The sequence below is a fragment of the Gymnogyps californianus genome, chromosome 2 (genome assembly GCF_018139145.2).
Source record: "Gymnogyps californianus isolate 813 chromosome 2, ASM1813914v2, whole genome shotgun sequence".
NCBI lineage: Eukaryota > Metazoa > Chordata > Aves > Accipitriformes > Cathartidae > Gymnogyps > Gymnogyps californianus.
Window position 1 is genome coordinate 98556804 of NC_059472.1, and position 25085 is coordinate 98581888.

General features: G+C 42.2%; 1 protein-coding gene across 3 annotated transcripts in view; it reads right to left on the minus strand.

Annotated features, from left to right (window-relative positions):
• Positions 1-25085, minus strand: part of JARID2 (jumonji and AT-rich interaction domain containing 2) — a 228676-nt gene that overhangs the window by 62483 nt on the left and 141108 nt on the right. For all 3 annotated transcript variants that reach the window (XM_050915842.1, XM_050915844.1, XM_050915843.1), the window contains exon 4: positions 4941-5110. In XM_050915842.1, coding sequence (XP_050771799.1) covers positions 4941-5110 — 170 coding nt within the window. The remainder of the gene's footprint in view (positions 1-4940; positions 5111-25085) is intronic.

The following is a 25085-nucleotide window of genomic DNA, read 5'->3' on the forward strand; positions in this document are numbered from 1 at the left end:
AACAAAATCGATAAAAAGACTTCTTCCAGTATTTTAAACAAATTATTGTACATCTGCATGTTTTAATATTATTTTGGAATTATAAAAACTAACCCAGACTGCGAAGCAGCTCACATTTTTGGACAGCGTCAGCATTTCATTGCTTTGCTTTCAACCTAATCAAGTTGCTGTGCTATTTAATGTGCTTACTGTGATCTGGTGAGCATGTCTCCACGGTGGCAATGTGCTCCCTTGGAAGGCTGGTGCTTCAAGAACGTGAATGATGCAGTCACCAGCTCTCAAAGTCCAGTGTACCTATTGATACTGAACTACCAGGCAAGCGTACCTTCTGCCTCGTTAAAAGCTAGGCAAATTAACAGTTGTTTTCTAACTTGCCCAAAATTAAGAGCTCCGAAGTTTTTGATTTTGGGGGCTCTCCCATTGTAATGGAAAACCTCTACAGATACCTACTAGCACAGGCAACCTCTCCTATTAAGACTCAAGAGACAAGACTGGGATCAAAGGCCCCCAAGCCTACCACCCAAACAAGATGTTTAAAAAAACAGAAAGCCTGTTTAAGAGCAAACTGCGAGAGGACTAGGGCACTGAGATTTAGAAGTTACTCAAGTTTGGACAAACGTGCTATAGTGAGATTTTCTATTTTGGTTTTGCCCAATTGTAATAAATCATCAGATAGTTAAGTCATTGCAGTACTCAAAGAAAACAAATAGTCACACGTTCTGCAGAACAGTTGTTAGAAGAGTCTGAAAACTCAATTTGTGAGATCTCAATTAAATCATCTTTATTTAGGAATCCCTGAAATTCTCTAGCATGTAACTCCCAGAGGCCCGGCTTAATTAGAAAATTGATCATGGGAAAACTTCTTAAAATGTAGGCTCCTAATCATAGCCTTCCTGTTATCACCTTTTGCCAAAGATCTATTGCTCACAGGGAGTTGTTTCTCCTTCCCCCTTTAGCCCTATATTATTCCACTCGCAATATTTTTAACCTGTAAATAATTACAGAGAGTAAAGGTAACTTAAACGCACTGTAACGGAAGCTATTAAGAAAAATTTGATCAGAGGCAGAAAATACAGTAAAAGTGAAAGTCGTTGTAAAACTGCACAGAGATGGCAAACTCGTATCTACGCGTGCTGCTGAAAGATACTAATTATGCCTCTGGCAAAGGGCATACGGGCTCCTTCAAAGAAGCTATTTAAAGATAAGAACGCTGCAGACAAACACTTCAGAGATATCTGCGCTATCCCCTTCCTTCTCATGTTGGAAATTCTAGGTCACAATTTAATTTAAAAAAAAAAAAAAAATAAAACAAAAAAAAAAAAAAAGAAGGATTTTAAAATAATAGAAAGCAGGGGAGCCTTGCTAAGTCTGGTCAGTTAGATGTATTCCAGGGTGCTCAGATATTCATCAACTGTTACAGCTTTTTCATTCTGCTCCGCTTACCTTTTAAGAAGTAATTAGTACATTGTATTATCAAATCAAGAGTTCAAAAAACAAACAAACTAAAAATATGTCTAAAGTCCCTAGTATTCTGGATAATGAAACCAAGCAGGTCATCTTGGTTAAATTACCTCCCTTTGAAATTACAGGATGCTAAAAAAAAAAAAAGTAAAAAAAAAAGTTATTTCAACCATTGGATTTTCTGACACATAGCAGGCGGCCAGGTAAATGGGACTTCTTTTCCTAAGTATGGGACCCTACGCATGTCAAGGGCCTTTCTTCCACATTGTTGCATGATAGTACTGCTCCATCACTCACAGAATTCAGCTGCTGCCACTTAAAATAAACCCCCCAGAGTACTGAAGAGTGAACTTGTAGCGGTGACAGGATTTTTAAATTTCTCTGTTTAAAAATAGAAAATGAAAGTACATGCTGACATGGTGCAACAAATTTACACTGTGCTTCTGACACCGCTGCTGGGTGTGGTGGGAAAAGGACAGAGACAAGACCACAGAGCCGTTTTCCCACCAGTCATGGAGAAGACTCCCTTGCCGAAGACAAGTTTTGATCATGAATGTAGGGACTATATCATCAGGGTATTTTGAAGGACTAGGATCTAACAGAGTCCCAACTTACAAAAAATTTTTAAAAAATTAAAAAATTACACAAACATGGGGATTTACTGTCCTGGATCTTATCACTACTACACTTACTACAAAACAATTTTCAAAGTGCTGAACTTACACTCTGTGAGTGTGCTCTTATTTCCATGTAATTGTATGTCGCATGTCATCAAAGTGCAAACAGCCAGGGCTGGACAGACGTATCTGGACAGAAGTCAGAACAACCACATGTCCCACCATGCAAGCAATTTTTAATTCCTCAATGCTTCAATAAATAATAGCACAGAGGTTCAAAACCAAAATAAACCCCTTCCAAAAAAATCACAAGTCTTCCCTATGCAGGGTTTAAGCAAGCTGCTGGCTCTTTCCTCTCCAGGCTCACTGGGTACCACCAGAAGAGCAGCACCAAACTAAGCCTGCCAGTGCCCTGGAAGGCCAGTTGTGGGACCTTTCTGGAGCTGGATATACCAGCGGACTGATACACAAACTCCCTGCAAGCATACTAAGAACCAGCTTCCACCTCCTTTTTTCCAATGGGCACATCAAGAGAGACCACCACCTGGAGCTAAACCGCCCGAGGGACCAAACGGGCACAATCTCAGGCAGCCAGAGCCTCCTGAAGGACACAGCAGTTCAGGCACTGAAGCCAGAACCATGCTAATAGCAATCTCAACAACCCCACTCCCTCTCCCTCCAAGCCACAGCCGCCCTCCTGCTCCTCCACAGAAACGCATCCAGGTAGCGGATGTCCAAGAAGATTTCCCTCTGGTTTTACTGGCTCTTTTCAGGCTTTATACAGGGGTGATGGAGCAATAAGCTTGTGGAGGTGCTGAAACAGATAGCTGACAGCTTCCCCTTTCTGCTTTTCTTCAGCCTGTTTAAGCAGACCAAGAACATGCCATGTGTGGCACTCAGAGCAGGTTTTCCCTCGTGGTTTTTAATATAATTGTAATTGGGATTTTGCAGTCTGAACGCACGTGTTGTCTGAAATATATGAGTACTCCTGCATACTGAAGAAATTAGGAATGAATTGCAAGTTCTTAATTGACAGTACAAAACATCAATTATTCTACAGATGAATAACAAAGAAGAAAATTACAGGTGCAAGAGCTGAACAGCCACTGATTAAAATAAAAAAAAAAACAAAACCAAACCTTCTGAATGAAGCACTGGAATAGGACAAAAGTACCCGTGCTTCCCATTTGCATTGTTAAAGCAGAATGCTAAGAGACAGTAGGAAATAAAAATGGAGATAAGTCACATCCCCACACAGGTTGCCTTTCTTTAAGTGCAAGTGCCTTCAAAGCTATAAATAACACATGCTTAGTTAGCAAGCAGTGGAAACAAGTGTGCGAATGCAGCCATGTGTGCTCACACACATACACACACACCCACCATCTGAATTTTCCCACCAACAACTGTGGCAGTTGGCCCAGATCACAGCAGTGACATGCTGCCAACAGACTGATCAACCTCACAGCAGACTAAATTAGAAATACATTTCCACAGATTAAATTTCAGAGCACTGTGATGCCACTTCAAACTCCATTAGATTCTGCTCCTTGCAATCCTTTAAACAAACACAAAAGCTAGCAAACCACCCCCCTCCATCCCCTCCACCCACTCGCTTTACCAGAAATCCCAACAGGATGGAGGCTCCATATTGGACCAGAGTCAAGACAGATATATTAGCAACCAGTCTAAAGCTAGCACTAGCCTAAAATCCCACAGAAGAGAAGAAAAAAGAAATCAAACCATGCTGCATTAAGGTGAGAAAACCTCAGCAGGAAGCTACTGGTGGTGTTGACCAGTGCTGCTCGCAGATGCAACAGAGACCTCAGAACAGGAAAGGGGAACTCAAACACAAGATTTGAAGGATTCAATCCACTAGGTAAGACTTTTGCAGACAAGCCCTATCTGTAACAAATGCACACCCTTTCAGCAGGTAATGGGACGAAACAACAGCAAGAGGCATCGTTCCAGCACATCAAGGATGAAGCAGTGGCTAGCTAAGGGGACAGGAGGGCACCTGCCAAAGAGAAACATACCATGAGAGCCAATACAACAACTGGGAGAGTAAACTGAAAGATGCTATTTTCAGTACGTGACTTGGGACACAGGGCCATGGCAAGTCCCAAGAAAAATGACCACTCAGGTAAGGTCTCCTTCTTTAGCTTAATCTGGACAGTCAGCTGTACCTCACGTTAAGGTCCCCAAGTCTGACATGCAGGCTTGCAGACACACACCAGTGATCCCAGACACACACCATACCGCTCCAGCCAGGCTCAGGCACTTGTTACTGTGAGATAATTCAGGTATCTCACTGTACAACTTCAGACGTCTTGTCTGCACTTGGGTTGCAGAGTGGAGGAGCTCACCTGTTTTAATTATCACCATGGGAACAATCTGGCTCCTGGGGCAGCCAAGAAGAACGGCAACCCCTCCACCCACTGTCAGATGAAAAGCCTCACTCAGAGAGAACAACAAAGGACAGTGAGTAGGTAGAGAAGGGGAATTTCCAACCAGATTTCTCCTCTTGCAGGAACAAGTACTCTTCACTTCTTCAGTTTATAGTCAGACAAAACAAAGGAGGACGGGGAGGACTCAAGAGAGCTAGACAAAAACCCATTCAGAATAACAGAGTGCTAAGCACAAAAGAAATTTCCTTTTGCACTATTACTGGCCTTATTTTATGGTCTTTACAACCATGAACTCGAATGCTCCTGCTGCAGATGCAGTCAAATTGCTGAGAGTTGAAATGCACACAACATATTCAAGTGTAGCACCAGCACATTTGTCTAGCTGCTACTCGGTGTGCAGTGCTACAGCTCGTTCTTTGAATGAGACTGTCTCCGTAGGCTGCTGCGAGATTCCTACCTCGAAGACAGAGGAAAGTGAGAAAATCTTCTGTCTTGGGCTTCCTTTTGGAGAGGTCAGAAATCTGAGTGGCAGGAGGGGGTAACAACGGCTCCACTATCTTTATTGGAGTTGTGCTGGGACTGTTTGGCTGGGACTGAGCAAACTTCCTTTGTGCTTGCAGCCTTGGCCTGTGGAAACAAGAGCATATCAGAAGCACGTTAGGTAGAACTTGCAGGAGAGACATCAGAACATAAAAATTCACTGTTTTTAAAAAAAAAAAAAAAAAAGAGAGTGAGAGATCTGAATCCATCTCCCACCAATATCATATCCCTACCTGGGTCAATTGCAAAGACAGTATTTTATTTGCTTTACCCTTTGGTATCTTCTGCAACAATTTGGAAAATCAGAAAGGGAACATCTTGACTATAAAATCTGTGACTACTATTTCATATGTTCCAAGTATTTTCTTGCACATCATACAATTACAGTTTACCATTCACTTATTTGGAAATTAAATCTGTATTTTGCACCATGAAAATGTCTTTTTTTTTTTTAAAGTGTTAGTGTTCTTTGCTTCTTGTTTTTAATTAATTTACAAATGAGGTTTATTTTAGCCCCATTAAGGTTTTAATTTATTCCAATCTGCTAGAATCTTATTTACATGGTAAAATATGTATTAATAGATAAGGTGTCTATGTTAGTGCCCAGTTCTACAAAAACAAATCAAAACCTTTAGGGAAAGATATTTTTGTCAGGGAAAATAATAGGTAAAAGCCATTAGATTATTGTTCCCTTGGCCACAGCCTAGAAGACAGTAAGCAAGGAGGTCTGGGGTGGGGTTAAGTAGTATTTGTGACAAATTTGTAAGAATGAAGGACATGCATGGAGTGAATTTGTCTCAGTCCTGGTACTGGGCGATGGACTGACACTCTCTGATAAGTTTTAGAGCATGCCTGGGTACGGCTGTAGGAAATGAACAGATGCAGGTGGTTTTGGCAGTCAGGCTGCAAATTATTTCAAGCCTATCTGAAGGCTCTGATTAACTGCTAGGTGGCAATGAATATGATTTTCTTTAATACGTCTAGAAAGCAAATTGGTATTAGGGAAAGCGCTTTGGGGCAGGACAGATACCCAGAGGGGGTCTCGCTGGGAACCTGACTCGGCTCAGCATTTAAGAACATGCTAATTTCTCACTTAAGCAACTGGGATTCTAATTATGATCTTTATTACAGCTTCAAAAAGGAGAGAAGCTACTGAAAGAACTTAAAACCTCATTGAGAAAGGATGCAATTTTATGTCATTTTCTTCCCTAATAGCAGAGTATTTACATAATGTCAAACTGAAACACGTATCAAATAACACTGAAGGAAAAGCCAGGTCTTGTCACTCCGTGGCGGGCTTGACTGCTACGACTTACGGAAAGCATGGTTATCGTTCAGTGTGGATGAAACACGTAATTGGCAAACCTCTTCTTTTTCATGGATATTAAACTTAAACAGTTGGATAAGAAGGGGTTTGTGACTGTATTTTAAACTTCCACAATTTTGTGGCTAAAATAGAAAAAAAAAATTGAAAATCCCAGCAGTGTTTGTATACATATATACACATCCCCTAATGACAACAGAGAACAAAGTAGCATCAGCAATTTTCTCCCTAAACTCTGCATAAAATTGTCCATGTCCTCACTGTCCAACTCCCACCCCCCCAAACAACAAAAAACATCAGCCATTCTTACTGCTTATTTTCATCTCCTCAATGGCAAATATAGCATGGTGTTTATAATTTTTTTTATCATGGTGCTTATAATTTCTGAACTGGAACTCAAAGATGATTGAACACATATATTTCCTTGTATCTATGAACAATTATCTTTTCAGAATGATGGTCTTGTATAGATCGGCCTGTATATCTCCAAAATCACTCAGATTGCCTTGCAAAGCTCTATTCCTTCAAGCAGATGGAGGACTCCCGCGCAGGATGAATGGGATTTTAATTTCAACCAACTACGTTTCTATCACCAAAACCACACATGTGGCCAGAGAAAAACGCTTTGTGTTGGCTTCTGTTCTGCACAAAACGTACACTCTCTCGCCAAAAACCAGGCTATAAAGGTTAGCAAGCAACCCTGCCTGCTGCTCTCATCTGCACAGCGATTTTTCCCCATCGATGTGCTTCCTCAGCTTGGCTGTTAAAAACATACACTATCCACTCACTGCATCTCTGAAACTACCTGCTCAAATCCCATGTGATCAAAGATAAGCAGTGAGGAGGACTCCACAAGCACCACCACCCCAAAAAGTAAAGGTTAAGCCTGTTTCACGGTTCAAAATTAACCCTTTGCAGCAAGGATCAGCCAGGGCTGTTTGCAGCATCCCTATTATCGGTCCCTAGAGCATTGAAAGAGGATTAGGGAATGACTTATAAATTCAGCATAGACATGAAATGAATTAGTGAATTGAAAGTACTTTTGGTTCGGTCTGTCTTTGAAGATACACTATCCACTAGCCATCCTTCCCCAGTACAAGCAATTCCCTACTCTTTTTGCTTGCCCACTTCCCGCAGGGCACGCGGCCTGGCCTGGCAGCATCACCGGCTCTTTGCTACCCATCACACTCCCACAGGGGCCCTTCATTTCAGTGAGGACAGTGAAAATGCCAGACCTTTCCTCCACCCAGCTTCAGGCTACGACCGTGAACTTTAGCCGCTTCCTGGGGAGGCTGTGGAGACTTGTTGCTATATGGTCAGATGTGTCTGAGATGCTTCTCCTCTCACATCTCTGTTGATGTTTGCTGTACTTCCTCCTGCTTGGTCTGAACTCACCAGTGCCAGAAAAACAGGCCTGCTCCTTATGAAATACCCATTTTTTATTAAAACTCTGAGCAGTTACAGGGCATAAGCATCACCAATTCAACTTATGAACGCTAGTAAACGAAAGCACCCTTTTGTGACTGCAGCATCCTTTAGGTTTCTGCAATAACTACTATTCTTTGCATGCATAAGTATGTGCTCCATGGGCTTCTACTTCAATGCCTGAGGGTGTACAGAGCAAGTCGTGAGCAAGAAACAAGCTATTCTGTAGCTACAACACATTAGGATGAGGCACCGAGGTCAGGAAACAAAAGCTAAGCTTTTAAGCAGCCTTTGCTCCAGATGCGTGTAAAGACGACCAGTTTCAAAGGTGGGCCAGCTAAGGAAAAACATACACATTTCAAAACATGGGCAACAACTTAAAACTGTTTCCTTGTGAAGGAGTGTATGCATCTTAATAACCTCATATGTCCCCATGAAAACCTCTAGAAGCATAAAACCAATTATTTCAGGTACGGTTTCACATTACACTTAATCCAATATAAGTGTGAAGCTGCTGCCAAAAAAGGAGGTACCCGCCTCCACTACAGTTACATCAGATCAAGCGTAGCAGCCCGTTGTACTCACTTACGCACCACTTCTGAGCAAGGCAGAATAGGTAAGGAAGTGATAAAAGTGCTCAGAAAGACATTTTGTGTGTGATAAATGCATAACACTACCAGCATGGCTTTGCTCTTCTTGTTAATGCAACAGTTTCTGCTGGAATGACCTATTTAGTGTACATTTGGCAACAGGAGACAGATTGGCACGAGTGGCAAAAAGAACAACAAAAATCCTGTTTGCATCCTCAAAATAAATTGCTTGCTCTGTCCTCATCGAAAGGGTATACGCTACGTAAGACGTGCAAATACACAAACAGAAAAAACTCTGCAAGAAGGAAAAGGATGAGGGAAGAACTCAAAATAAGACCACATCTAAACATCATGCAAACACCCAACACGCAGCCAGAAATATCCAGACTATTTAAAAATAAATAGTAATTCCCCTTCTCTCAACCGAATGTTATTTTCGTTCTACTGCTTTTGAGAGACTTTAAACACCTACCTATGACACGAAGTTCAAAAAAGCCTCAGCCTAAGGAAGTCTCACCTCCTTTTGGTACGCTTCCCTTCTACTGACCTGACTGTTTAGGTCCAAGACAGCAAATTACAGCCAGAGACTAAAACTCCACAACAAAAATATCCTGAGTGCACAAACTCAGAATAAGCTGGAAAATATTTCTCTCCAACGCAAAATCTACTTTTTGAAGCTTTTCTAGACTAGAATTTATTTTTAGTTGAGTATTTTAAGCAAATTACATTCTTTAGAACCAAAACACTACAGTTTGTGTTACCTAAAAATACTTCAGAAATGTCTTTTAAAATAGAATATCCTAGCACCATTCCTTTAGCTTGTAGAAAAGGAGATGTTTAGGAAGAAAACACCTACTACACAAAGGCGGTCTTTTCTTTGCAAAGCAAAGCTTACGCTAGTAATACCAGTTTGTGTTAAATTTAGTAAACATTAATACTCTAGATAACAGCACATGCTGTTAGCTACAAACCAAGTATTAAATTATCAGTATGTTATATTTAGTTGTACATTGGTACAAAAATCTGACTATTTTCAGTTTATTACTCCATAACTACTAAGTGAAAGCAAAGCATAAGTACTATAGAACATACACAAAGAATAATATGCACAATTGAACTGATAACATATATGTATTCATACTAACATATTTGTAATAAATTCCAGGGTTGAGAGGCTGTCCTCATACCTAAGCATCTCAACTGGGAAGAGATTTGCAAAACAAACTACCTTTTCAAATGTTCTCTAATCTCCAGCAATCTGCAGCTTTTCACAAAACTTCCTGCTTGTTATATGCTACAATATTTGCTTGCTGCTTGGTCTCACAACCTTTCGCTTACTCCTTGAACTTCACTTTTGCCTTCATTGTTTCCTGCTTTTCTGTTGCCTGATGTTTGTCCTTCTTCTTTATAATGGCACCACTAGAGTTAGATTTCCAAAGTCTGTAGGAACCGTAGCTTGCGTAGCTGACTGAGTGTCACCATTTCATGATTAATTCCCACTTCCCTTTTCAATGCAGTGTGTTTTCACTTTCTGAGCTGCTAGCAAGCAGACTGCAAGCTAAAGCAAAGGAATCTATGCCTCTGTCTTTCTAAAAGCAGTGTCGGTATTTGGTTACTTTGCTTTTGTCACTTCTCCTCCTGAGAAACTGCAGTGTAAGCATTTGTAGATATTTCCTTTTATCACATTAAAATAGCTACTACTAACTAGCAGCAATAAGCGGGTATTAGTTTTCACCAAACACTGCATAGATAATTAGGAATACAGACTCGCTTACTGCCTGATCTAAGGCTAGCGGTTGAGGAACCATCCTCTATCAAAATACATCTTTAAACGCGAAGAGTTTTGGTTTCTTGTTATTGCTCACTTAGGCTTTGCAATTCCTGGATCTCTTTCAGTATTACGCCTCTCAATCTGGGCAGCAGAAATTCAGTGCACCATATATTTACTGTTTTCCATTCAGGGGTTTGTCCTTGCACTGATACAGCTGAACTAAGTTCTGTGGGACCTTTCCCATATTGCTGTCTCAACCTGACCATCCCATACAGCTACACACAGTCACAGTCGAGCATTACAGCTGTCCTTCCATCAGCCACTAGCACTCATTACAGGGAGGGCTCTGGCACGGACGGGTGCTCTACCTCACCGATTTTTGCTTTTGCACTGACCACTCTGTACTAGTATCATTATAGCTTCGCCTCTGCCATGTACCTGGGTTATTTATTTCATTACTATGACATTTTGCTTGCTTGGCAAAACAGTTATCTCCGAGTTTTACTTGTCCCTATCCCAATCTGGATCAAGTTCGAAGCACACCATCTTTTGTTCTCATCAGAGCCGATACACAACTTACACATTCCGTTTAATTGCACTGTACAACATGACACTCAGTTTAGCGCACAACGTGCCTGTATGCAAAGATTCGTTTGTGTGTACAGCTTCATTTATTAAGGTAAACATAACTGTAAGTGATAGGCTGTAGATATGTTCTGCCCTCATAAAAAAGAAAAAAAATAAGTAATTTAGACTCTAATAGCCAGGCGTCTGCTGCAGATCAGATGATTATCAAGTGTGTAATTTCCAGCTCAAACAAAATCAACCATGTGACAGCCACTTCTAGGCAAGCCCAAGGCAAACATGCAAAACTTGGTGCTGGAGGTATTATTCTTCACAGGACAACCGGGAAATCCTTATCACCATCGCATGTGCCAGCGGGAAGCATGGCTAAGCTGCATTTCACCCTTTCACTCCTGAGAACAAGCCCGAGACACTCACTCCAAAAAGTAACCTTCTAGAGGACCATCAGTTCATGAGAACAGGGCTCCAGAATTCAAACCAACAAGCTGTCTACATCAACACTGCCAAAACTTAAATGAAACAAATTCTGCCCCCCCTCCCCCCGCTGCCAACTGTGAGGGTAAACATTACTTGGCTAGGTAAAAAAAAACCGGGGGGGGGGGGGGGGGGCGAGGCGAGAAATTGCACTCAGAATACAAGGAGATCTTGTTGGGTCTCCCTGGAGCACACTTGAGTGCAAGTGTTAGCACTCTGGTAGTACTAGGCAGCGTTTCTATCTGTATGTATTCACATCCTGCTGCAACCACTGTGTCCCAAGTTACGAAGTCAGGTGAATAAACGGCATCATACCAAGAGCAGAAAGCAGGCATACGAAGGAGTCCTTTGAACTGCATGTCCTCTCCCACATTTCCCTAAGCTTCTGGGGCAGTATTTTCTGCCTGTATCAGTGGTATCTGTTGCCCATTTAAACAACATGCCAGCTCAGTCGCTGTTGCCAGCAAGTTTGCAGTAGTGGAAATCAAGATTCAATCATCATCTGTGTCTCTGCACCTGTTTATACCAGGAAGGAACTGGAGGGTAAGAGACCTGGTTGCTCCCATCCATGCAGACACCAAGTGCAGGTAACCAGTGCAAAGCATGTGGTCACTCTAAGACGTGACTCCTTCAAAATGATTTGCAAGATCGTGTAATCCAAGACACAACCCAGACCTGTATTACTAGGTAAGAGTGTAAATCTTAATCCTGTCATCTGATCAGAAGTATCTGGGTTAATTTTCGGTAAATAAAACATTCCAGTAAGGTTGAATGCAACAATTTTCAGAAGTTATTTTTACTGAGCCCTTTATTCACTCAATCTTTTTCACCTGCTGTGGTCCAAAAATTTAAAATCGGGCCTAAATTAATAACACGATTTTAAACTAGCCTTAAATACTCAAGTGAACAAATCAAAGTAAAATACTAAGCCCATCTCCATTCAGTCCTTGATTGTTGAGCCTAACAGGGCACGTTTCCATAAATAACACTTCTTGCTCTAAAACTTTAGCCACAATGAATGGATGCACATTTTCCTTCAGGTTTTTTTGTTTGTGTTTGTTTTAAATGGGAAACGGTTTCTGAGAACATCCTCTCCTGCCAACAATGGAAAGGTGCTTAGGAATGACATTTAATGAATGATAATTGAGCTAACCCATATGCTTAATGACTAGTTCAAAGTACAGCTGGCAACTTAAAACTTGTTTGCTAAAAACTGCTCAAATTATCATTAATTCTGGAATCACCTATTTTTACTGACCATGCTCACTGATCACAAGAAGGTATTTGCAGTCTCCAAAACCACCTCACTTCATGCAGTTCAGCAGCGATACTTATACCCACTAAGTGAAATAGCTGGCTGTTAGAACTATGTCCAAGATAGCCTTGGGCAAAGTGGGAGTTCTTAAAAGCTGCTGGACACTGTTTACCACCCACCACCACGTTAACTGTGGAAGAACTGGACAACTCCAGCCACCATATACGAGCCTCATATATACTCCACCTCACATATACAAGCAGCCACAACGACACAGGGACGCAGACCTTGCCTGCTAGACTGAGGCCCATACTAGATGGTACAGAAGAAGTAGAAAACTAACACCGCATTCAGATTTCAGCTATGGAACATTGCAGGTTGCGTAAAGCCACCCAGGCTAAGCAAGCCTTCAAATTCATCAGTCCACACGGCAATCTAACAGCGCTGCAGACACTTCACTGTGGGTCCTACAAATGCTCCTCCCAAGGTCCTAGTTATTGCCGACACCCTTGCCACCACAGCCAACAGTATTCAACGGGGCCAGCTCAGATATGCTCACACAAGCTACAAATGTGCACAGTAATGCAAAAGCATCCCCACTGAGAAGGGACAAGAAATAGGAATGTATTGCAGCGGTCCATTTTGGAGGGGGCTGGATACATCCTGGATGTCCTGGATACATCTCTTTCCTTGCTGTTCTTTGGGCTATGCATGCTGCAGAGATTGTTCACTAGAGACAGCTTATAATACTAGAAAAGACAAGTTGACTCTATGGGACTAAGTTACAGCAGGAGTCACTGCATTAGTGCGGATCAGTACTGAGTGCCATCTGATGAGCACTTATTTCAGCAGTACCATCAGGTTCAACAGCTTCTGACTCCTCCCCACACTTCCTCCTGTGCCATGCTCTGGAGTCCTTCTTCTTCTGCAGCATTTCTCACCTCTGTCTGCTACTTGCTTCTCTTCACCGGAGCACCCCTCAAGCTGCTTACCAAGCACAGCTGAGCACAGATACCTACAGAAGCACTCGGCAAATGGAGACTTGAGTTACGGGTTCCTGCATCCAGAAATGGGGGCTCCCCCTCTTCTCTGGTAGTGCGACCCAAGACTCCTACTTCTCAGCTTGAGCCAAACCCACCACCTCATATCAGCAAGTTTTACAGGAAGGACATCACCAAGGAGTTACTTTAGACTACGCCTGCTATTTTATGCCATGGTGTTGCACAGAAAAGAGCATCACCACATGCCAGAAAATTAAAATGCAAAACCATGGCAGCAGGAAAAAAAAAAAAAAAATTAAGAAACTCATTCACATTTGCTTGTTTTTTAATAATCACTAGTAGATGTCTGAGTGAGTATTATGTCCTGACAAACTTTTCTTCAAGGAGAAAACCACAAAAATAAAATTATTTTTTCACATTAAACCCTGTCCCACGTGCTGGAAGTAAACAAGGTGAACTCCACACTAACAAACACCTTCCACACTGGGAGGAGGATGTAATTTCCAGTTCACTTGCACGATCTCCACCTACTGGCAAAGAACCGGCAATGTCCTGCTGCCTGGACTCGCTGCAGGTGGAAGAGCGAAGCAATCCTCCTAGTTTTCCGATATTCAGTAAAGCCTCCGTGGGGAAGCCTGGGCGCACAAAATGGTCTCCCCTTTCACTTCACCCGCTCTGCAACACCATCCTTCTGTCTGCGTTGGATTACATGTAACAGGGACCTTGTTGTCTACCACAGATTTTTTTCAAAAGCGTTTTTGGCCCTACAAAAAGATTTCCCTCTCTATGGAAGAAAGCCTACAGAATGTTAAAACTTGCCCATTTTCATAAAACTTGAGCGTTTTCCCTCTATTTAATTACACAGAAGTCAAAGCTACTGTTAGCACAACACACCATGCAACTTCAATGTTCTTCTAGTATCATTTTCAGCGTTCTCAGACATCTGAGGGACATCTGCAAAACCTGTTTGCTTCCCAGTTCCCAACCAGGAGACATTAAACAAAACCAGCACGGTTCAGATGACAGAGCTTCCCACTTCCTTACTCATGCAACGCCCTCCAGCACTACCCGAAACCCCAGTTCCTGATAAATTCAGTGCTGTTCTTTGTTCCATATTCCTCTTCAAAACGGTTGCAGATTCAGACTGAATGGTGAATGATATGCCAAATAATACCAAACATATCAGCAGCTCCCTCCCTAGTAATTTGACCAACTGCTAAAACTCAAGAGGATGCAAGATCAAAGCCGTGTGACTGAAGAAAAATTCTGGTTTTGCTTTGAGCAGCCTTTTCTCTGCAACTGTGCTTTTTTTTTTAGGGGGAAAAAAAAAAGCTATTTTAGAGATCATTTAATTCTTGTTTTCCAATCTCAGAAAAACATGTGTACCTCAACTCTTGCAATCTTTCACCTTCGCCCTAAAAGCAACTTGCACTAGCCAGAAAGCCAGAGACTACTTCTGGCAGAGATGTCAGAAGTAACAGTGTATGGATCATTTTAGCCATCATCTGAATGGCTGAAAAACTTCCTGTTCAATTAAGTCCTCCGTTAATCCCTACCATTTGAATAAAATTTTCCATCTGCTGGCAGGAAGTGATAAAAGTCACACGGTCAGTAGGTTGTGGGCATTTTAACCTCTTGCAGAGGTTGCAGCTTGCAATTTAACCACACCTGAAACCAGATATCTGCACTTCCCATGGGGCCGGCCTTTCGATGGCTCCTCTACCATCTGGCTATTACCAGGGACTCAACATTTCTTTTGTAAAACTACAACATTTAGACGCACAGTGAGAAAAAAAATAATGAAAAGACACAAGACATCCTATACTTGCTGCACAGACTTTATTCTGATAAGCAGCAAAGTGATCACTTTTGCATAAAACACCCATCAATCACATTCACCATCTTGCCAAAAAGGATTACTAAATAGAAACACATGAATGAGCTATTAAGGGGAAAAAATAAAATAAAAATCAGTATATTCCATTATGTTACACCTATACTATCCTTATATAATTCTGAAGATAAAAGACAAACTTTAGCAGGTGCTATCTCCACTTTTTGGTCTCTTCTCTTTTCCTACACCATTGTAATTTTTTGCATTAAGTTTCTCTTGGAAGCAAACCACAACCCTCTCCAGGCTTCCTCCCCAGGAGTCAAACAGCCCATTCTTGCAAGTCAATCAGGCAGACACAGTCAATTGTCCCAGTAACTCTGTTCATGCCTTCTTTCAAGCCATGCCACATCCTGCTACCAGTCAAACTGGCCTGAAAAGGAAAGGGGCCATTCACCCCGCACCTCTTCTTTGAGGGACACTAAATCCTATGAGAGGGGGCTGGCTGGGCTGCCAGAGCACACTTTCTCTTCCTCCTGAATGCCAGATAAAGTAGTTGGGTACTAATGATATGGATGGAAACTATGGTAACAATTCCTGTGCCACCACAATCTTATATCCTTCCCCTCAGACTTTCTTTCTTTACCTGCAGTAGTAAGTATTCAATACTCTCTCTTGCTTCTTGCTGCATGTGTCACACCCCCCCGCCCCAGGAGACTCTAGTAAAAAGATGAGGTGCATATCGACCTCATTTTGGTACCAGGTAATCATAGTAAAAACACACACACACAAACTGTGCATACACACCACAGATTTGTCTGGGAAGTGACAAAAATACAGTCTCTCTGAGAAGACTTTATTCACAGAAGAGTGAGATTTATCAATGCTTCATCTTCCCTAACACCCTCGTTACTTTCACTCTTAGGATATCATGGTATGTGAGCAGCAGGATGCCTGACATTTGATGGTACAACCCAGACAAACTAAGAGCTTGCTGATAGTGGAAGGAGAAAGTCATGTTCCTTCTAGTCCTGCACCCCATTGTGGAGTTGGACCAGGAAGGGATGGGAACGCACTGTCCAGGCGGAAGCAGGGCGAAGGGAGTGGGACCATACCTTTCTGGAGCAGCAAACCACTATGTTGCCTCACCTGCATCTTTCCGCCCTAATGAGGGGGCTCAGTTTGGTTTAAAGGGACCTCGGTGAGGGCTGCTGCAGAAAAAAGGTATGGTATATGTTCTTCCCTTCATCTCCAGCCACATGTTCCTGCTTATGACAGCACTAGAGCTCCTGAGACCCCACAATCAGCTGGCTGAGGAAGTCAATCTAGGTGAAAATTAACTTATAGGTTGATTTTTTTCTTCGTTGGGTTGCGTTTCACAAGCACAGAAATGCTGGTGCTGGCATAAAAGAGGAGGCAAGAACTCATGGGAGGGAAGAACAGGACTGCCTTTTCCAGTAGCAGCTTGCATTAAGATCACCCTAAGCTGACTGAGAAACACATTAGTTACTGAACTGTAAAATTTTAATGGAAAATGTGCCTGGCAGCAATGCCAGTGTAGTCCCCTTTGCTGTCAACTCTTTTGCAACAAGGAGCCTAGTCTCCATGAAGACTTTGCGGCACGGAAGACAAATTTGGGTGGGTTTTTTTTTACTTGATAACCTTGGGGGTTTTTTCTTTTTTTTTGAAGTAATGAAAAGGTCTGATTTCCTGCACTTCTGCCCCCATGAACAGATCACCCACCACTCTTCCCTGTAGCATCATAAGCAAAGCCCCAGCTTACAAATGTTTAAAATAGGAAGGAGAGGATGGCATTCCAGATGCTGTCTACACTGACAGTGACACTGCACAGAAGCCGAGCACTTGCCGATCTAGGTGCCCCATGGGCAAAGTGTCCTGCTTGCACTGGGTTCCTCTGGAAGCGTCCCTGAGGCGTGGCTGCCCTGCTGTGCCACTGATCAGCTGTGTTTGGCCAGCACCTCATGCCAGTGCCCAGCCTGAGGGAACACCTGACAGCAAGAGTAAAGGAATGGCCCTGAGAGCAGACTATTTGTAATTTCCAGGAACATACGCTTGCAACAACCTTAGGGTCACATTCAGTGTCCATTAGTCTAAACACACTCTGATACTTAATTAAGTTCATACTTAGAGAGGAGACCATCTTCAGCCATTTTAACCTGCCAGTAACCTGCTCTGTGACAGGCAGCGAGATGCTGTCCTCTTACTGTGTTGCGTTACAAACTCAACTTGGCACTTAAGTATTTCCTGCTGTGTATGTACATACATACATGTCAGCCTGCTCTACATCTGACACCTCGTCTCAAATGTGAACTGCGACACCTAGCCTCAAATGTGATAGCCCCAGTGCACACCTTGCTCCTCGCTGCATCCTAGCGCTTTTATTTGATTTGCAACCTCATCCTCCATAATAGACTGCATACCTAAGCTTAAACTTCCCAGATCTGCATTTTTCACAGTCTCCTTGCAAGAGAAAGATTCCCACCCATCGCTACAGCTGGCCATGCCCATCTCTTAAACCCCACTGGAGTCAAAACTGCCTCTGCCACAGCCCATCGGTAGCATCCACTCAGCCATGTCACCTGTGGCTCCGGCTCTGTGGGACAGGAGGTACCTCAGCAAGGAAACCCCACCTCACGAAGCAGTCTTGTAAATCTGTCCAAAAAAGTCCAGAACGCTGTGGTGCTTCCCGATGCCGCCTCTCCTCCTCAACAGCACTGAGCCAACGTTTGGTCACTGATTTACTGGGAGTTCACAGGCAAATCACTTTACTTTTCTGTCCCTTTCCCAGGCTGAAATTAGACGTTGACCAAAGGAGGGCAGGCAGAAGGATTAAAATCCCATGAAAAACGGTGTGTGCATGCACCCACACCTGTTTAAATTGGATGAGGACCTGAGGCCAGTTTGCCACACGGCCGTGCAATAGGTCGTGGCAGAGTGCTCCCACACAGGAGCGGCAAGAAATTGGCAATTACTTCAACTAGAACCACTGCTGAACATTCGATGAACTCTCGGCACCAGCTCATTTAGCTCTCAAAAGCTGTGCATCTGAAAGGCAATTGGTGAAAACACCACGCAAAACCCTGCTGAAGAACAAAAGAAGTGAAATTGGAAAGAGCACTTGAGCAATAACAGAAAGCAGGCAATAAGGCCAGGAGCAATAAAGAAAGTAAAACATTGTGAGGGAGTGTAAAGAGCCATCGGTATGTTCAGGAAAGTGGAAGTTACCTGAAAATAAAATGGAAATCCTGCAAGGCCCAGACGACTGAGGAGAGAACGGCAATGTGGCCGACAACACGCCTGATTAGAAAACTGCGGAAATCTGACAAAATACGCAATCCTTTTCATACTCAGCCAACCGCTGAGCCACAGGTAAACAAATATGTGGAGGATTTCATAAAACCCCTGAGTATTTTCTCTATTTTAAATTGTATCAATTATGGGTTCAGTAGCTAGGGATACTGTTCAAAATAACAAGCAAATGCAACCACAATGGGTTGTGTAAGTGACTGCCCTTAGCACTAAAGGAAATCTTAATAGCTTGAAGGTGAGAATTAAGTCAACAAATAAAATAAATCCATCTTTTATCACACCATTACCAAGGGAAGAAAATGCCAAAAGGCAGAACTAGAGATGTTTCTCCTGAGGCCTTGCTAGCAACACGAGATTGCCCCAATTTAATTAAATAAGTTTTGTTAAATCAGTTCAAATCCACGTGGACTGTTATGGGTTAAGAGTAGGTTAAACCAGTGCCTTGTTGACAGATAAATCAAAAAGACAGCCTGTCCATACAGCCTCTTGTGCCAGTTTAACTTCATTAATTTAAAAGCTACATCTTAAGTTAAATTAACATAAGCCATCTAGAAATCTCAGCAAAGCACCACCACTAAGACTGAATGATTTTGGATCAGTAAATTCAAAATTACTTCTAAAGCTATCCCGGATTCCAGCCCACCTACTCCACGACCTGCTGTCTTCTGTGATGGTTTTCTACTGCAGACAGAGGCAGATTTTGTCTTTGGAAGAAATTTTAGCTACAATTCCATCTCTAAATATTCAAATTCTATACTTCGGAAAAGGTACTGACTCAACTGCACATTTTGAATCTATATGGGCAATATTAAAAACACACCAGGTGGAGACATCCCCGGTCTCATATGGGGTTCAAAATCTAGTTATGAGTTTTGCCAAACAAAAATCTGTATTTTTGTGCATTCACCAAGGCTCTCCCTACCCACGAGGGACTCCTCGCAGCCAGGCAGCTTTAAAAGTGTTCCAGCTCTTCCGTGCATCGTTGTTACATAAATCTGCAAGATCAGAAGCTACACTAGAAATAACTGGGTCACTAACAATATCCCTCTTCATAGCCATTGCGTGACCTTAGCCAGCCCGACATGACTGATCTGGTTCACAAAGCTTTAAGCTGAATAAAATTAAACTATACAGGTGAGTTTTACTTTATTCAATGTTTTATACATGCATATACACGTGCACACACATGCACATATACATATATATGTTATCTGCAATACAAAGCAAGGATTGGAGACAAAGATCAGAAATATGAATAGCTGATTTTTAGATTACTATAATAAGCTTTGCAGAAAGTATTTCATAATTTAATGAGATAATAAACCATGATAATTAACTGCATTTTACATACCTTTCCTCTTCCCTGAGGGGAAAGAAAAGCTTTAAAAACAATCGAAAACCAAAACTCAACACTCCTCCAGACTTAGTAAGGAACCCATCCTACCAAAATCAGTGAACCAGACACCGTAATACCTGCAAAACATGCCTCTGAGGAACTGAGAGTTTAAGCCTGTTTCCAGCTCTAGCCCTTTAAAGACAGTTTTCTAAATCTGAATGAAACCAATGGAGCGCCATCACCCTCAAAGTGCAGATGCAAAGCAAAGCAGCTGTTGTCGCTCATGTCTTCACCCAGCATTAGGAGTGTCAAATTAAAGACTACTCAGCTTTACTGAGCAGTTCCTTTAGAAGGATTTAGCAGCCAATTATTACATACAATCATTTCCCTGAAGAAAGGAGGTGTCAAGGCGAAAACCAGCAAGGAAAAAAAAAAAAAAAACAAGATAGTGAGCTATGTCTTCTTCAACAAGCCAAGAGAAGGGGAGGAGATGATCTGTGGTGTCAGTCCCCACTATGGCGGTCATGAGGTTCCCTGGGTCATAGGGGACAAGCAACAAGTCAGGGCAGCTCTTACTCTACACCCCCCTCTCAGCAGATAGCAGGGAACTCTCTAGAAGTATTTATTGGCAATGTTTCAATGCTCCCCGTTCCGTTTAGTCAAGGAAAATCATGCACAAGGCACAATCTTTGGATCAGCTATAGCTGATGCAGAACATCGGTCTCCCTGATCTAGATAGCTGAGATGGAAAGTGAGGCGTGTCAAAAGCTAGGGTTCATAATTATTTAAATGAATCATTTGAACACTACTATAAAACAAAGCGCTACTCTCCCCCTCCTCAACTTGTCATGCTTCTAGTCAAGAAATAGAAAGAAAAACTGTGGCACCTTAATTTATAGAATCTCAGAAACAACTCCTGGCAGGTGGGGGGAAAAAAAAAAAAAAATCAGTCTACAAATACTGTGCAAGTAGCAGTATAAATAGGAAAATTGAATTAATCAGCTTCATAACACAGTAGGGTAACAGCAGCTACAGAAGAAATGTGGGCTAAACCCAAGTTTCCCAGTGCTAAGAGCAACTTGATGCGGAAGCTGTGATACTGAAGCAAATCTGCTCATGAAGCAAATGACATTCATGACCTGGGGAAACAAGAGTCATTGCTGCGTCAGGCGGTGTGATGCAGTAGAGAGCGGGGACTCTTCAGGAGAAGCAGCAAGGGTCTATGGTATGTGAAATGCTATTCCAGAGCAGTGCAGATGGACTGTAACTGTTATCAACAGGGACTTTATATGGCTAAAGTAATCAGCTATCCAAAGAAATAGCTATGGCTTTTAATACCATCTCCAAGAAAAGAGCAGCTATTCCCTTCTTTCCTATATGAAATAAAAATCTGCAAGAAAAACATAAAGCCCGGGGGGGGGGGGGGGGGGGGGGGGGGGGGAGCGGAACGGGGACGACGGCGACAAAACCCTACAAAACCTGCAACTTTTACAATGGGAACTCCAGCAATTCTGCCTAACACATGGCACGGGAGGGCTCTGGGATGCCACCAGTCAGGGGCTGGTTGCTGCACATGTCAGCAAGCAGTTTGTTTTCATCAATAACACAAGATGCCTGTAGCATCACCAGTTTTACTATGTTCATTGTTTACCAGAAGACATAACTGTCTTATCTTTTATTAGGCAGCACTTCTCAAGGTTCCCTGCCTTTATTTTTCTCTCCCTAGTATAAATGAGCACATTTACAAATAATACAAATAATACAGTCTACGAAGAAAATGAAACTCACACTGTGGGATGTTCATTTTGTGAGGCTGGAAAATTTAAAGCAATGATAAATGCATTAAGTTACATTTCATGTATCATTAAGTAATGTCGAATTCTATCCTTAAAATACCCAACTTGATAATGCAGCCCTCCTAACATAGGGGCGATCCTCCAGCAGACACGGCAAAGTGCCGCACTGCATTATATAATAACATTTTCCAGAGGAATGAGCAGAGCGCTTTCTGCAATGCATGGGGAGCGTACAAGCTGTCACTGTGCACTCAGCAGCATCTTCTACAGGGACTGTGTAGCAGAATCAAGTAACTCGTGGGTGTATTAAAGGAAGAATAAGTGACATCCAAGTAACATCCATGTTTTGAAATGCAGGTAGTGCCTAGCATCACTGCATTGCCTAATTAAAATCCACATGAACTCAAAGCAACACCCATCCAGAGGTAAACGACTCTCACATATGCACCTCAGATATTACCCTTGCCTACCTATCGAGCTGGTAGAGTGCAGCTTTGCACTGCGACACCCCCCTTCTGCACCAGCTAAACGCCACTGATTTATACATGCTGGCATACATATAGAGGGAGGGGAGGGGAAAAAAAGAAGGGGGGGGGGGGCAGGGCAGGGAGAAACGCAAAAAGCCATCTCATCTCATCCCATTGAAGAACTCTCAAGGGCTTGTCAACTGATGAGGTGTGCTGCTGGCATTGAGTATTGCCAGTGCTCAGACGTTCTTGCTCCATGTTTCATCCACCTCAGCAATGTAGCTGAAAGTCTTCATAAATCCTCCCTCTGATATTCAATCTGTAAAATAACCGCTGCAACACAATGCTTTGGAGCTTTTCATTTCTACACTCATTAAAATAATTAAGGAACTGAGACTGACATTAGGTTTTTTTGTGGGGTTTTCCACATCCTCGTTAAAAGGTTCCATGGCCGACATGACTCAGAAATTTAGAGCTCATTATACAGAACCACCGAAATTAGTATTCCGTTCATGGGCTTAATAGGTATTTAAGCAATATAAGAGACAGGTTTTGTTTTGTTCTTTTTTAATTGATAGAATAAACTGTATTCAAATGCTCAGAAAGTCTCACTTGTCTGCAAAGCAGAGTGAGCTGAATGAACCGAGCACAAACAGTCCTAGGACCCTTTGTTGCCAATAAGGCAAATGAGACCAGTGCGTTTCCTCCTCCATCTCCAAGCCCTTCGTAATTAAAGATAGCAGCTTACCTAACATTCAGGAAATGTCGTAAACATTTATTTTCATTAAGGCTCATATTGGGAAACCACGCAGATTCTGTTGAATAAAACCTAGCAGAAAAAACACTTCAGTAGAAAAGGTTGGGATGGTCCAAAGAAACAGCAGAGTAAGGAACAAACAAGGAAGAAAACAAAGCAGAAAAGTCACCAACTAATTCAAGCATCCTGGACTGTCTAATGATCACTAAAGAAGTACAGAGAGGAACACAAACAGAAAATGAATTTCTGTTTTAAGGACTAAAGGGTTTGGTGCTTTTCATATAAAATTATAGCAAATCCTCAGAAGAGGTTACCTCAGAAGAGAAAAACATTCGTCATACTACGTGAAAAACAAGAACCTGAGTGGAAAAAGCAGAAGAGACTCTGCTACCCTTATTAATTATTATTGGGGGGGAAAATTCCAGGAAGGCAAGAAGACTTTCTTCTTCCTATTTTTTATTTGGGACCATGAATAACACTGCCCTACATCTTCAACACATGCCCTCAAAGTCCTGCCTTCTTGATATCGAAAGTAAACATAATATTGACAGGGCAAGTGGAGAAGCAAATCTCTGCATAGACACTACCCTTGCACTACTACTTACTGGTAGAAAAATTAATTTTTCTTCTGGAAGCACGTTGCTAGAAAGCTTTCCGTAATTTTCTACCCCCCAAAAAGGTACCTGACTCAACAGGGTATTCTATTTTGTAATAGAAAAACGGATTCCTGAATGTGTGCGTGTCCTCCAGCCTCCGCTTGAAGTTTTTGTCGGTTTGCTTTTTAAGTTGGGAACGTCAAGTTCTAGAAGACGTGTCCCTGAGCAGTGAGAAGAGTCTTGGGAAAAAAGCACACCCAGAGGACAGGAGAGAGCAGAACAAGCAGATAGTATCAGGGTCTGGAAATCTGCCCAGAGACTGAAATATTGTTGTCTGTCCTCATGTCAAACCCTACTTCAGCCCAAAGAGCCTTTAAAAATTGTTATATGAAGATATGGTATATGAAGATTAAATTCACACTTCCTTTTAGAAGACAGAGTAACAAGAACTTCTAACAATTCCCTTTTAACTTGCCTTTTTCATGTTAAAAATTCGAAATAATGATGTGACAGAGCTGCATTTCTAACAACATCAGAGTTCTGTCTCAGGAAAAGGGTCTTCCTCTCCAAGAGCTGAGGAGAAACAAGAAACAGCAACAGGCCCAGACCCTGCCTTTCTCACCCATCCCAGCCCAGAAACTTCCTTCCTCCATGGCAAGGGGACCGAGTATTTCGGCAGTGACCTGTCAGTGTTTTGTAGAAACTGGGAAATTAGCATACAGCTGCATCCCCAGGCTGGCCGAGGGCTTTGAACAGCACGTAAAAACCTGATAGAGAAGCAAATCAATCTGAAGCCTTGTAGTGAAGACAGCATATAACACCAAAGAATGAGACACCCTCCCCTCCCCCCAGACCAAACAGCTAAAGCAGTTAAATTTCCTGAAACTGGACAGTTTCAGAGTAGGGGGTGGGGAACCAGTGCTCAAGAAGATGCAACTAAGAAGCTGAAAATCATGACCATAATTTGGAGTAAAGTTCCATATTGGGAAGTTTCTATGACTGAAATAAGAGGAACACAGCATAGTTTAGGAAACACGGGGTACTTTTGTTATCTGAGCTATTTTCATTGAATTACCCTGTAACACCAAATAAAAATGTGAAGGAGACACTATTGCATTTTTACTATGAATGGCACATACTCTTTGTACTCCCACTGAATTAGTAACCCTGCATATAAGCTACAGCTTCAGAGGAAACGATGTGACGTAGGACCTTCAACACCAACACATACTCGGCGCAAAAGGCTTTGAACGAACAATCCTGTGGGTGAAGAGGACGTCTTTGCCACTAAAATAATCAAGTACCCAACAACTATGAGACCCAGATCAGCAGCCATCCATTCAATAAACACTTAATTTCTCAGAGTTCACACTGAGCAACTTCAACAGAGGCAGCAAGCCAACATGAGCCAGGTAAGAGCCTGGGGAAATACATGGCAGAGAGTACGTGGCATCACTTTCTGATGGCTCATTCTGTGGTGTAAAACTCCAGCATACATAGAATAACATAATTGAAAAGGAAAAT